The 12,647-nt window shown below is 41.0% G+C and overlaps 1 protein-coding gene across 3 annotated transcripts in view; it reads right to left on the reverse strand.

Annotated features, from left to right (window-relative positions):
* LOC132823400 (CCR4-NOT transcription complex subunit 6-like) overlaps nt 1-12,647 on the reverse strand; it is a 79,696-nt gene that overhangs the window by 24,455 nt on the left and 42,594 nt on the right. For all 3 annotated transcript variants that reach the window (XM_060837196.1, XM_060837197.1, XM_060837198.1), the window contains one exon: nt 3,429-3,514. In XM_060837196.1, coding sequence (XP_060693179.1) covers nt 3,429-3,514 — 86 coding nt within the window. The remainder of the gene's footprint in view (nt 1-3,428; nt 3,515-12,647) is intronic.

A 12,647-nucleotide genomic window follows, 5' to 3' on the forward strand; every position in this document is an offset into this window, starting at 1 on the left:
TTTCATAGGATGTATGTGCCTGTGCATGCATATGTTTGTGCTTTAATAGTTGCTCAGTACAAAAACCTGAGGGCCTTGTTTTCTTTTAGATATAAAAGTGGATAAATGAGGTTATCCACTTTGGTAGCAAAAATAAATTATCTGAATGGCTATAAATTGTGAGAGGTGAATGTGGCACAAGACTCGAGGATCACCAATCTCTGAAGGGAAGCATACAGGTGGCAAAGAAGGTAAAATAGTTTATTGGCCTTACTGGTGACAGTACATGCTGCAACGTCTTGCTGCAATTACACAGGGACCTGGAATGTGCACAGTTCTCGTCTCCCTCTGAGGAAGGATATTCTTGTCATAGACGGGAGTATAGCAAAAGCTTTACCACATTGATTCCTGGGATGGTGTAGTTGGCATACGTAGAAAGGTTAAATAGATTAGGACTATTCTTCTGAACTCCTGTGAGTAAGAGTGGGTTAGAAAACTGTACCATTCGAAACAGCTCTAGATGAGGTAGATGCAGGAAGGATGCTCCTGATGGCAAGGGAGTCCAGAAGCTGGGGTCACAGTGTTAGGATACATGGTAAACCATTTAGGACTGAGATGAGGAGCTTTTTTTTTTAAGATTAGACTTACAGTGTGGAAACAGGCCCTTCGGCCCAACAAGTCCACACCGACCCGCCGAAGCGCAACCCACCCATACCCCTACATTTACCCCTTACCTAACACTACGGGCAATTTAGCTTGGCCAATTCACCTGACACGCACATCTTTGTGACGGTGGGAGGAAACCGGAGCACCCGGAGGAAACCCACGCAGACACGGGGAGAACGTGCAAACTCCACACAGTCAGTCGCCTGAGTCGGGAATTGAACCACTGTGCCACCGTGCCGCCCATTTCTTCACCCAGAGAATGGTACACCTGTAGAATTCGCAACCACAGCATGCGGTGGAGGGCAAACAATTTTATGAATTCACAAAGTTGAATATAATACGTGGGGGTAAAAGGGATTTGGGGAAAAAGCAGGAAGAGGCTTGTGAAATGGGTGGACAGAATGAATGAAGGATCAAATGGCCAACTCTTATTTTCTAAATGTTTCTATCAACCAAAGTTAGGTAAATTGGGGTACGGTGTGTACCTTGGAATGACTCCATTAACAACTGTGCTACCCTAGAGAAGGCACTGGCTACTGGTACTCTCACTCGGGTATTCATCCAGAGACCCAGGTAATGTTCTGGGAACCTGGGTTCAAATCCTACCATGGCTAATGGTGGAATAGAAATTTAATAAAAATCAGAATCTGATCAAGAAACCGTTGCCAATTGTCAGACAAATCCATCTGATCGTTAACATTCTTAAAGGACATTGCTGTCCCTAAGGAGGGTTCAGGGGCTAGCAGGGAAGATGGCTGATGGCAGGAGGAGAAGGGAGCATGTCAGGAGAAGAAGCGGGGAAGAAAGCATGTGAGCAAATGAGCAATGTGGGGTAAGAGAGGCACAAGCAAACACATGGAGGGGTAACAGGTGCATGAGTGAATAAGGGGGAAAGAGGGCACATGCATGTGAATGGGGGTGGGTGGGGGAAGAGAGGATTCACAAATTGGGGTGGAAAAAAGGATGTTGAGGGTACCACAAAGACTAAAGGCAGTCAAAGGAATACATTAGCATAAAATAAACTGAAGATTAACGGGGATGGCATCACACCAAAACAAGATAGCTTGTCTATTCAGAGCAAAAATCAGAAGTGGTAGATGCGATTCTAAAAATCAGGAGGAGGAAATAACTGGAATTTTGTAACACAAAAACATGTGTTATCAAGAAATCGAAGTTCCTAAGATTCCATGTGATCTACTTTAAGTATGCATCAGAACTGTGGACAAGACAGACAGGCTGGGGGAGAATCTAGAGGCCTTTGAAATGTGGATACCAAAATGTGTGATAATATGCAAACGATTATTAATTTGGAAAGGGTTCAAAAAGATTTATCAGGATGTTGCCGAGACTGGAGCGTTTGAATTTGAGAGAGACACTGGGACTTTTTTCAGTGGAGCGTGCGAGGTTGAGGGATAACTTTATTAGGGGTTTATAAAATCATGAGGGACACAGATAAGGCAAATAGCAAAGGCCTTTCCCTATGGTGGGGGAGTTCAAAACCACAGGGCATATTTTTAAGGTGAGAGGAGAAAGTTTACTGGTAACTTATTCAAACAGAGGGTAGTATATCCGTGGAATGAACTGCCAAAAGTGGTAGATGCAGGTCATTTAAAGCATTTAAAAGATATTCCGATAGATATATTAATAAGAAAGGCTTGAAGGGTTATGGGGCAAACACATGCAAGTGGTACTGTATTGTTTGGGAGACTTAGTCGGCATGGACAGGTTATATCAAACGATCCATTTCTGTGCCATATGTCTATTTACAATAGAAATGAAGAGAGTTTTGAAACCAGCAAAATCAAACAAAATCAAATAAAAAAGCAACATCCAGTAAAGAAAAATATCAACACTTTAGCCATAGAAGGCAGCAAAAGGATGAGTGGTGCATGATAAGTCAAGGGAGCTCTTCACTGGTTGAAGCAAGACCTAACACGAAGGACGGTGGCTGCAGATGTTGAAAGCCTATCATCACAATCTATGGACATTGCTAGAAGGTGGTGTTTTAGGCATAACCACGTTCTGCAATTTCGGTAAATGAACCTCCCTCTTTTAATTTAAAATTAGGGGCATTCATTTTGAATCAGTATCCAACACCATTTTCAACGTCTCAAATACCAGATACTCAGCAAAACCTTGCATGGCTATTAATTGGCAAACAATGATAGTGCCACATCAGCACCAGATAATGACCAATTCTAACAATAAATTCTTCCTCCCTCCATCCTACATCATTTGTTTAATGTCACAACATCCCTCCCTAAACTAACTATGGATAGACATACAACACATGGATTTTGGATTATTACTACCTTCTCAAGGGCATCTAAGAATGGGCAATAAATGTTGGCCTTGACACAAGGCTTACATTCACTGGATAAGAATTTTCTTTCTTAAAAAATCTCACATCAGCATTATTTGGCCATCCTTCGAATCCACAGAGCTCATGAGCACGTTAAAAATCCAACAATAAATTTTACATGGAGTTGCACTGCTCACTAGGCTGTTTCAATCCAGTTGCTTTGATTATGGGGCAACTGTAACTCTGCCTTCTAAAACTTAACAGCTGTTGACTTATTCAACATGGCAATTTCATTGAAACGCAAGTGACCAAATGGCAACTACTGCATTTTCCAGCACAAGGGATCAATAAGATCCAGAATGGCAGAAGGTGAAATGAAATAAATCAGGGGAAAATGTTTTCTAGATTTAAGAAGGTAATTATAATAGTTTTCAATAAGAATAAAAAAAAATCAACACATGGATCATACAATTCCACTTACCTTTCAAACCCAGGGTCTGTAACTGAAACAATTTTCCAAGCTCAAATGGTAGAACCCGTAACAGGTTATTGTTCAAAAGCAGTTCCCTGAAAGATAAAGAACATCTTTTAAACATGCATAACCTAAAGCTTGAGGGGTTACAATATTATTTTTATTCTTTAAAAGCAAATCAGAATAGGTTTAGAAAATTTTTACATTATGGAAGTCAAGAAAAATAACGCTTATGTTAGTGTGGAATTGTGCAGAACAACAACTGCACATATGCTTAACACTAAAGGGGAGTGAGTAAACATATACAGTAATGAATGTGCAAATCAGTCAATAAGTGCAGAGAACTTGCTCAATCTGTGATCTGCTCTTTACTCCATAGAGATGGCAAATGAGTTGCTTGCTATTTTAAAATAACTTACTAGGCTTTCACTGTAATTATCCACAAAACTCAAGCAGAAAGTTAGGGCTGGTAATCATCAAAAGAACACTTGTCTTTAATGTGTCAATTGTTAGTGTATTGCCAAATTAAACTCATTGGCCCAGAAAGGCAACAGGTAACACTGTTCTCATCTCATTCCTGAATACACTTTCAAATATTCATTTTTTAAAAAAAATTCCTTTCCACATCAACCATCCTTACACTTTCGCTGCATTTCCTCTGGCTAATTCATTCTCTCTTAATCCTTAAATCAAATAATTAAGAGACTACCGGCCATCAACCTCCACACAATGTTTTCAGCTTGCAGACTGAAATTGTACCAGCAAATGTCAAATGGTACATGTGCTTCACACCAGCAAGATTTTGCCTGTTGTCTCAGTATACACAATCATCTGTATTCATGGGAAATAGCAAGCCAGACAACAGCTAATCACAACTGCTGTTCACCAAAATTAGTTAACCTATTACTGCTTCAATCAGCCCACACACAAGGCAAACAAGTCTGAACAGCTAAGTTGATTCAAGTTTTGCATAAAAGATTTGTAGCTCAGGTAACAATTGTCATAGTTGCGGGTATGTTCGCTAAGCTGGGAAGTTGATTTGCTAGGTGACACCTTACAGTGCTTTGTAGCCTTCTGTGAAGCGCTGCTGTCCTCTCTCTCCTAGGATTTATTTGGTTCTGCTCCAGCTGCTTCCAGTTGCCGGTTCCAGTTGTTTGTTGTAGTGGCTGGTATATTGGCTCTAGGTCTACTGTTTCTTGGCAGAGTCTGTGGATGAGTGCTATGTTTCAACGAAAAATCTGAACCTGCAACGGAAGCAGCAGGATCGGAACAAAATAAGTTCCAGGACAGTACAGCAGTGCTTCACTGGAAGCTCCAAAGCACTGAAGATGTCACCGAGACAGGCGTTGAAACTTCTGCAAATCTACTTCCCAGCTCGGCCAACAGATCCACAACTATGGCAGCTAAGTTGACTAAATGAAAAATAAATTCCACATCAAAAATCTATCTTTTAAAAATCTAAATTTTAAAATTTAGAGTGGTTTTGTAGAGTTCCTTCTCTAAAGCTCTAAGATTTTGATCTATTTTCTCACTAAAGTGGCATCTTAAAGTGTCAGCATTTCATTGCATTGTTACACTTTCAGATGACATAGTGAGTTTAAATATTTCATTGCTGCTACGTACAGTGAAACCTCGATTATCCGAATATCAATTATCTGAATATCGGATTATCCGAAGGTAATCTCGAGGCCCTGACAGAAACATTACATCAAAAACGTGTTTCCAACACAAATCGCGTCTTTTATTTACAGAGATTAAAAGTGCACGCAGCCCTGCCGAGAACAGTCCTGAACTGATGGGACCGCAGGCACAGTCTCTAAATGACTGACCTTCTGCCTTCTCTCTCTCCCCACACTTTCCCTGGCATTCTACACGTGCTTGAACCCCAAATCCCCTTTCCCCAGATAATTTCTCCAACATCGTCCTGTACAGCGCACACTATTCGGAAACTCACACCCCAAAAGTCAGCAGCAACAGCAGCCTTGTTGCTGGTGTCCAGTCCGGCTGCCCTGGAGAAGGGGCATGGTGGACAGGGGATGCAGTGTTGGAGGTGTTGGGGGACAGACTGGGAGCGGAGAGAGTGTGGGTGGGGGGTGGTGTTGGATGGGGTTAGGGGTGCGACAGGACGACGTTGGGGGGGCAGCCTGAGAGCAGACAGGGAGGTGGACGTGGAGACTGTGTTGGACAGGGTTTGGGAGGGGATACGGGCAAGGGCTCGGGCCAGTGTGCGGTGTTGCTGCTGCGTAGTCTGAACAGGGACAGACTTTACAGAAACCTCTGAGCCCCAGAGGAAAGGCATTGAATCAATTAACCGAATAATCAATTATCCGAACAAAATAATGCATGCCCATCGCATTCTGATAAGGGAATTAACAATTCAAAAAAGCAGAAATTCTCTCAAAATATTTTTCTTACAAAACAATGAGATTTTCATTTATATTTCTTTTCTTAAAACAAAAGCTGCCTAATCAAATTCTGCTTGCTCTTTGTATAACGCTGATGAGAAGTAAAACCATGCATGACAGGAACTGAACAGCTGTAAAACGAAACATATTATTCTGAAGCACAACAGGTGAACCCTAAAGGCTATGGCTGTCAAGCATAAATTCATGAAGACCACTTGAGAGAGTGTGGTTCAATAAATAATAAACAAGCTCATACAAGAACTTATCGCACACACTAGTGAAATGGCCATCAGTAAACATACAAAAATAAAGAATTAGCAGCATAACAATAGGCATTTACAGAAGTCCAATAGTGCTGTTTGAAAATAAGTTGATGTACTAAAATAACACAAAGTAATTTAGCCAAATAAATCTGTTGTGTCTCCTTTCATCACTGCCCAGATTTTCTTCCAAATGCAAATTGTTGGCTGCTACTAGTGTAGTTACTACTTGGAGTATTCTTTGATTAAATGTGTTTATATTTATATGGAGCCTTCAACAATGTAACATAACATATGGCGTTTTACTAAGTGTGAACAAATTTGACATGAAACCACAAAAAGGATATGTAGGATAGATTACCAAAAAAGTGTTCATGAGATATTAAATATTAGGAGACCCTTAAATGAGGCAAGAGGGGTAAAGAGACGCAAGGTTTTAGGGAAGGAACTAAACAAAATGATCAATTAAAAAGCAATTAAAAATCAAGAATGTTCAAGAGCCCACACCGATCACTTATTGTCAACTCTACTTTCCTGGATTATCCTGGTACTGAAATTGTTAGGGAAGGGCAAGGATGAAATCATGGAAAATTTTGGAAACAAAAAAAAAGATCAAGATTGTTAAAGCCATAATGTTGCTGGATCAACAAGCAGAGGGATGAAGTGTGCACTGGTTGAGCTAAAAGATGTGTCTTGGATGAAGCATGGTTCCTGACCAAGACTGGTCCTGAACTTCTTTTTAATCATTTTATGGGTTTTAATCACAACTTCTAGGTTGTGTTTCACTGCATGTGGAATCCACCTGTCTATTGACGTGTCCAGTTATGGGGCTTACAGTCCCGTTTAAAAGAATGGATGGCAACTTAGTTGATTTTTCAAATTCAGATTAAAAGTTCCAGAGTCTGCTGAGATCACCTGTTTATTTGCAAGTGAACTTGATTTAAGATTTTACTACACATGCTACTTCTCAAATAGAACAACCGTGAAGAACTCAACACCAAGAAACATCCACCTTTACTAAAATGTTAACCACAACATTCACTGGGTTAGAACTTCGACAGAAAAAAAGACTGCAAAATATCTAAAATGTGCAAATTTGCCCAACGACAGTGTGATCTTTAACAGGAGGTAACATGGTGAATCACAGGAAGATTCTTGGACACTGATGTATCATGGTGGATAATGAAGATCTACACTATTAAGTTATGGAATGTTGACTTGATTATGCTGGAGCTTAATGCAGCACACTGCCTTAAAATGTAACTCATGTCTGAGCATAGCAGAGATTATGATGCAACTTTCTATCACCAGCTCAGCAGAACTGTTGGGATTATTTAAAAGGATCTGGACTTCATCCTTGCAATTTAAAAAGTTGAAAAAAAAATCAGGTCAGGAAACATTCATGGATTGAAGAGACAGTAGATTGTACTTCTGGATTTTTCCTATTCTTAAGATATAATAAGGAGGTATTCAAAGTTTGAGAGAAGATTTGTAGCTCGGGTGCTCGCTGTTGTGGTTCTGTTCACCGAGCTGGGAATTTGTGTTACAGACGTTTCGTCCCCTGTCTAGGTGACATCCTCAGTGCTTGGGAGCCTCCTGTGAAGTGCTTCTGTGATGTATCCTCCGGCATTTATAGTGATTTGTCTCTGCCGCTTCTGGTTGTCAGTTCCAGCTGTCTGCTGTAGTGGCCGGTATATTGGGTCCAGGTCGACGTGCTTATTGATTGAATCTGTGGATGAGTGCCATGCCGCTAGGAATTCCCTGGCTGTTCTCTGTTTGGCTTGTCCTATAATAGTAGTGTTGTCCCAATCGAATTCATGTTGCTTGTCATCTGCGTGTGTGGCTACTAAGGATAGCTGGTCATGTCGTTTCGTGGCTAGTTGGTGTTCATGGATGCGGATCGTTAGCTGTCTTCCTGTTTGTCTTATGTTGTGTTTTGTGCAGTCCTTGCATGGGATTTTGTGCACTACATTGGTTTTGCTCATGCTGGGTATCGGGTCCTTCGTCCTGGTGAGTTATTGTCGGAGAGTGGCTGTTGGTTTGTGTGCTGTTATGAGTCCAAGTGGTCGCAGTAGTCTGGTTGTCAGTTCAGAAATGTTTTTGATGTATGGTAGTGCGGCTAGTCCTTTGGGTTGTGGCAAGTCGTAATCATTTAAAACACAGAAATGGAGAACACACACCGGATCATCAACGCCACACTCACAGGAATCCGATTCACTAGAGAGGAAGAAAAGGACAACCAACTCCCATTCCTAGATGTGATGGTACAGAGAACACTGAACAGATAATTCACCACAAAGATATACAGGAAAGCCACACACACACACCAAGTCCTAAACTACAAAAGCAACCACCCTAACACACACAAAAGAAGTTGCACAAAAGACACTGTTCAAAAGGGCCACAACACACTGCAGTACACCAGAACTGCAAAAAGAGGAAGAAGAACACCTATACAATGTCGTCGCCAAAAACGGATACCCCCGCAATTTCATCTAATGCCTAAGGCAAAGACAACGGAATGAGGACATGCCACAACCCAAAGGACTAGCCACACTACCATACATCAAAAACATTTCTGAACTGACAACCAGACTACTGCAACCACTCGGACTCATAACAGCACACAAACCAACAGCCACGCTCAGAAAACAACTCACCAGAACCAAGGACCCGATACCCAGCATGAGCAAAACCAATGTAGTGTACAAAAAGGACTGCACAAAACACTACATAGGACAAACAGGAAGATAGCGAACAATCTGCATCCATGAACACCAACTAGCCACGAAACGACACGACCAACTATCCTTAGTAGCCACACACGCAGATGACAAGCAACATGAATTCGATTGGGACAACACTACTATTATAGGACAAGCCAAACAGAGAACAGCCAGGGAATTCCTAGCGGCATGGCACTCATCCACAGATTCAATCAATAAGCATTTCGACCTGGACCCAATATACCGGCCACTGCAGCGGACAGCTGGAACTGACAACCAGAAGCGGCAGAGACAAATCACTATAAATGCCGGAGGAAACATCACAGAAGCACTTCACAGGAGGCTCCCAAGCACTGAGGATGTCACCTAGACAGAGGATGAAACATCTGCAACACAAATTCCCAGCTCAGCGAATAGAACCACAACAATAAGGAAGTATACTTGGAAAAAAATCAAAACAAAAAAAAATGAGAAGAGAGGAAAAAGCACAAATAGATTCATCTGGAGTTCTCTATCCCAGAGAGAGATTACTTAAACAGGAGCTAGATAGATTTTTGAAATATTAAAGATGGAGGGTTGAGGAGCTGGCTGAAAAAGAGTCCTGAGACAGATCAGCCATGATGTTACAGAATGGTGGGTGAGGCTTGAGGGGCTGAAGGGGCTACTCCAACTCCTTATGTTCCACCCTGTAAATTGCCAAGTACAATACAGAATTTGACAAAATGATAGACATGAAATCTACCATAAAGCAAAAGGAGCCACACTCCACCCAAACAGCAAGTGGGAATAGGTAAATGGAACAGGTAAATATCAAAGAGTAACATGAAAACTTGTTAGCATTTTGGTTCAACTGGTGGGCATCCCATCCTAAACAGTGCACATAATGAGGCAGTAAATATTGTGAATTAGTTTAAATCTTTATCCAAGAAACATACAAACTGAAAAAAAAGGAAGATCTTAAGTGGATTGTGCAGTGCTTCCTGTCCTCAATCCTGTACCTTCCTATCTTACAATATGCTCCCTCAAGATAAATAATGCTTACATTTTCAATAAAACAAGGAAAATAAAAGGAATAAGCAAGAGCTTCCAACCTAAAGCCACTACTGAAAAAAACAGTTCCAATGTGATTAGTATTAAACTCACATAAAGCTCAATTCTAAAATACATAGACTAAAAATGACAGGGTTTTATTTTACCCCATCTCATTGATAATAATTAAAAGTCATAGTAGATGCAAGACAATCATCATTAGACTTGAAGGTAAAAATATTAATCAATTTGTATAGATTGAAATGTGAAACATATGACAAATTTTATAATGTTCAGTTCTATTTTCCAACAAATCAATACTTCAACCCATTCACTGTTTTAATTAAAATCTAAATCCTCCTAGCAAATTGGAAACAAATGGAAAATTGATGCTTAAAATCTGGTCAAAAAAAAACACTGAGCAACTTGCAGTAATTATACAAGTCTGAACATATACTGCAGGTTGTTTTAGGAATATTTGACAAGTTATTAACCGTGCTTCCAGTTTGCACATGACACTAAAGCAGATCTAGAACAGAAGTTATAAATTTCCTTCAACGCCAAACAAAAGTTAAGCCACACAAAGATCAAGTGCAGGTTTTAGGCATTTTAGCATCTTAATCAGTCAAACCAAAGTTAAACACCACATAAATCCCGTTCCTATAAAAGGGCAAATCGGAAATATAATTACATCTTTCATAATTTTAGGACGTCCGAAAAAACCTCTCAGTGGCTACACTTGGAGAATTTAATTGCTGTTTCCTACATAACAGCCAGCCAATTTCCACACACAACAATGTAACATTGACCTGATAAATGTTCATAATAATGTTCAAGGTTAAATACTGACCAGGGCACAGGAAATATACTTTTCAGAATATTTCCACAGGATCTTTCATTCTTAAGAAGAATGACTCTCCATTTAGCAGTTCATTCAAAACATAATTGCTTCAGTAGTACATGGAAGTATCAGCTTTGGTTCTTAAGTTTGAACCAGACCTCAACACACAATCCTTCTGATTGTGGTGGAACATGCTGTCTATTTCTTTAGATTTCTTGCACTGCATTTTCGCTCTTACATTGTGTCTGTATGAATTTTCCATAATCATTCACTAACCCAAGGAAAGACCTAAGCTCCAGTAGACACGTGGGAGCTGGGGTTCCTTTGATCACCCTCATTTTCTTCCAACAGCAAAGCCTGGTGTTGTCGGTTCTGTAACCCAAAGTAGGTCACTTGGGATGCCTGGAACATACATTTTGCCCTTCTAAGGCATACACCAGCCTGGGAGAAACATTTTAGCATGATGTCAAAAGTTCTCTTTATTGGTCTTCCCTGTAATTAGTACGTCATTCAGATAAGTTGCAAATTGGGGTAGCCTTTTAATAATGTTGTCCATGGTCCACTGGAAAAAGGAGCAGGCTGATGATACCCCAATCGCAGTCTTGTACTTTGATATAAACCCTTATAGGTATTAATTATAGCAAACACCTGGGACTCCGCATCCAACTGCAATTGCAGATAGGCAGGGTCATGTTCAGCTTCATAAAGGATCGCACCCTCTCCTTGCCAATTTTGCATATATGCCTCTGAGGGATCAGGTTATTTATCCAGCTGCAAGAAGCAGTTTTACCGTTTGTGTAAAATCCCCATAAAAGTGAACTGAGATGTCAGGCTTCACAATTGGTATGACTGGTGCCGCTCATTCTGCAAACTGCACTGGTTTGATGATTCCTTCGCTTTCCAGCCGATTCATTTCTGCCTTTACCTTTTCCCACAAGGCAAATGGTACCAGGCGGGCCTTGCAAAATCTTGGAATTGCTTCCGGGTCAACGTGCAAAGTGGTTTTGGGCCCATTCGTAGTCCCAAGCCCTTCCTGAAAAACTCCTGGGTATTTCACTAGGACTTCACTGAGGCAGCCGTTTTTCTAACTGAAAAATGTTCAGCCAATCCAGGTGAATCTTTCTCAACCATCCAAGTGAATCTTTCTCAACCAATTGCACCCCAATAATTTAGGCCCTAGCCTTTTACCACCTGTGGTAACTGCACCAACTGCTTTCATAGGAGACTGGAACCGAAGTCATACCCTTAATAGGCAACGGTTCTGTATTGTATGTTCTCAGGCTGGCAGACGTCCTGCACAAACTTTAGGGTTGGAGTTTCAAGTAAACCTTGTTACAGACAGATTCTGCAAACACATACAGCTACTGCTGATATCAGCCTCCTCAGGAACTGGATAACCATTAAACCAAACATTTATTTTAAATCAGTTCCAATTTGGATATCACTAAGCAATTTAGTTGTCCCAACCCACATGTAGGGAGCCGTTCCAGGGTGTGCACTCTCCCGGGTACTGGCCTACGAGCTTTCTTACTAAAGTCTTGGTTGTCTTGAGTCTGCATATAAGTAGCAACTACAATGGCTTGCCGGCCCAGATCCTGATCCCTTTTTGCACTCCTGATTTCCTTCCTCAGTTAACTCCTGTAATCCTTGTATTGCTCCAGGGATTCCCTTGATCCCAGCTGCCTCTATCTGAGCCACACATCCTTCTTTTTACTGGTCAAAGCCTCAACATCTCGTCATCCAGGGTTCCCTATTCCTGCCAATCTTGCCCTTCATCCTCACAGGAACATAGACCTTGAACTCTAGCTACCCCACTTTTAAAGGCCTCCCACTTACCAGAGGTCCGTTTATCTGCAAACAAACTATTCCAATCAACCCCTTCAAACTCCTGTCTAATTCCATCAAAATTCATCTTGCCCCAATTTAGAATTTGACCCTGTGGACCAGTTTTGTCCCTCTCCATAACT

This window comes from Hemiscyllium ocellatum, chromosome 16, assembly GCF_020745735.1.
Source record: "Hemiscyllium ocellatum isolate sHemOce1 chromosome 16, sHemOce1.pat.X.cur, whole genome shotgun sequence".
In the NCBI taxonomy this organism is placed as follows: Eukaryota; Metazoa; Chordata; class Chondrichthyes; order Orectolobiformes; family Hemiscylliidae; genus Hemiscyllium; species Hemiscyllium ocellatum.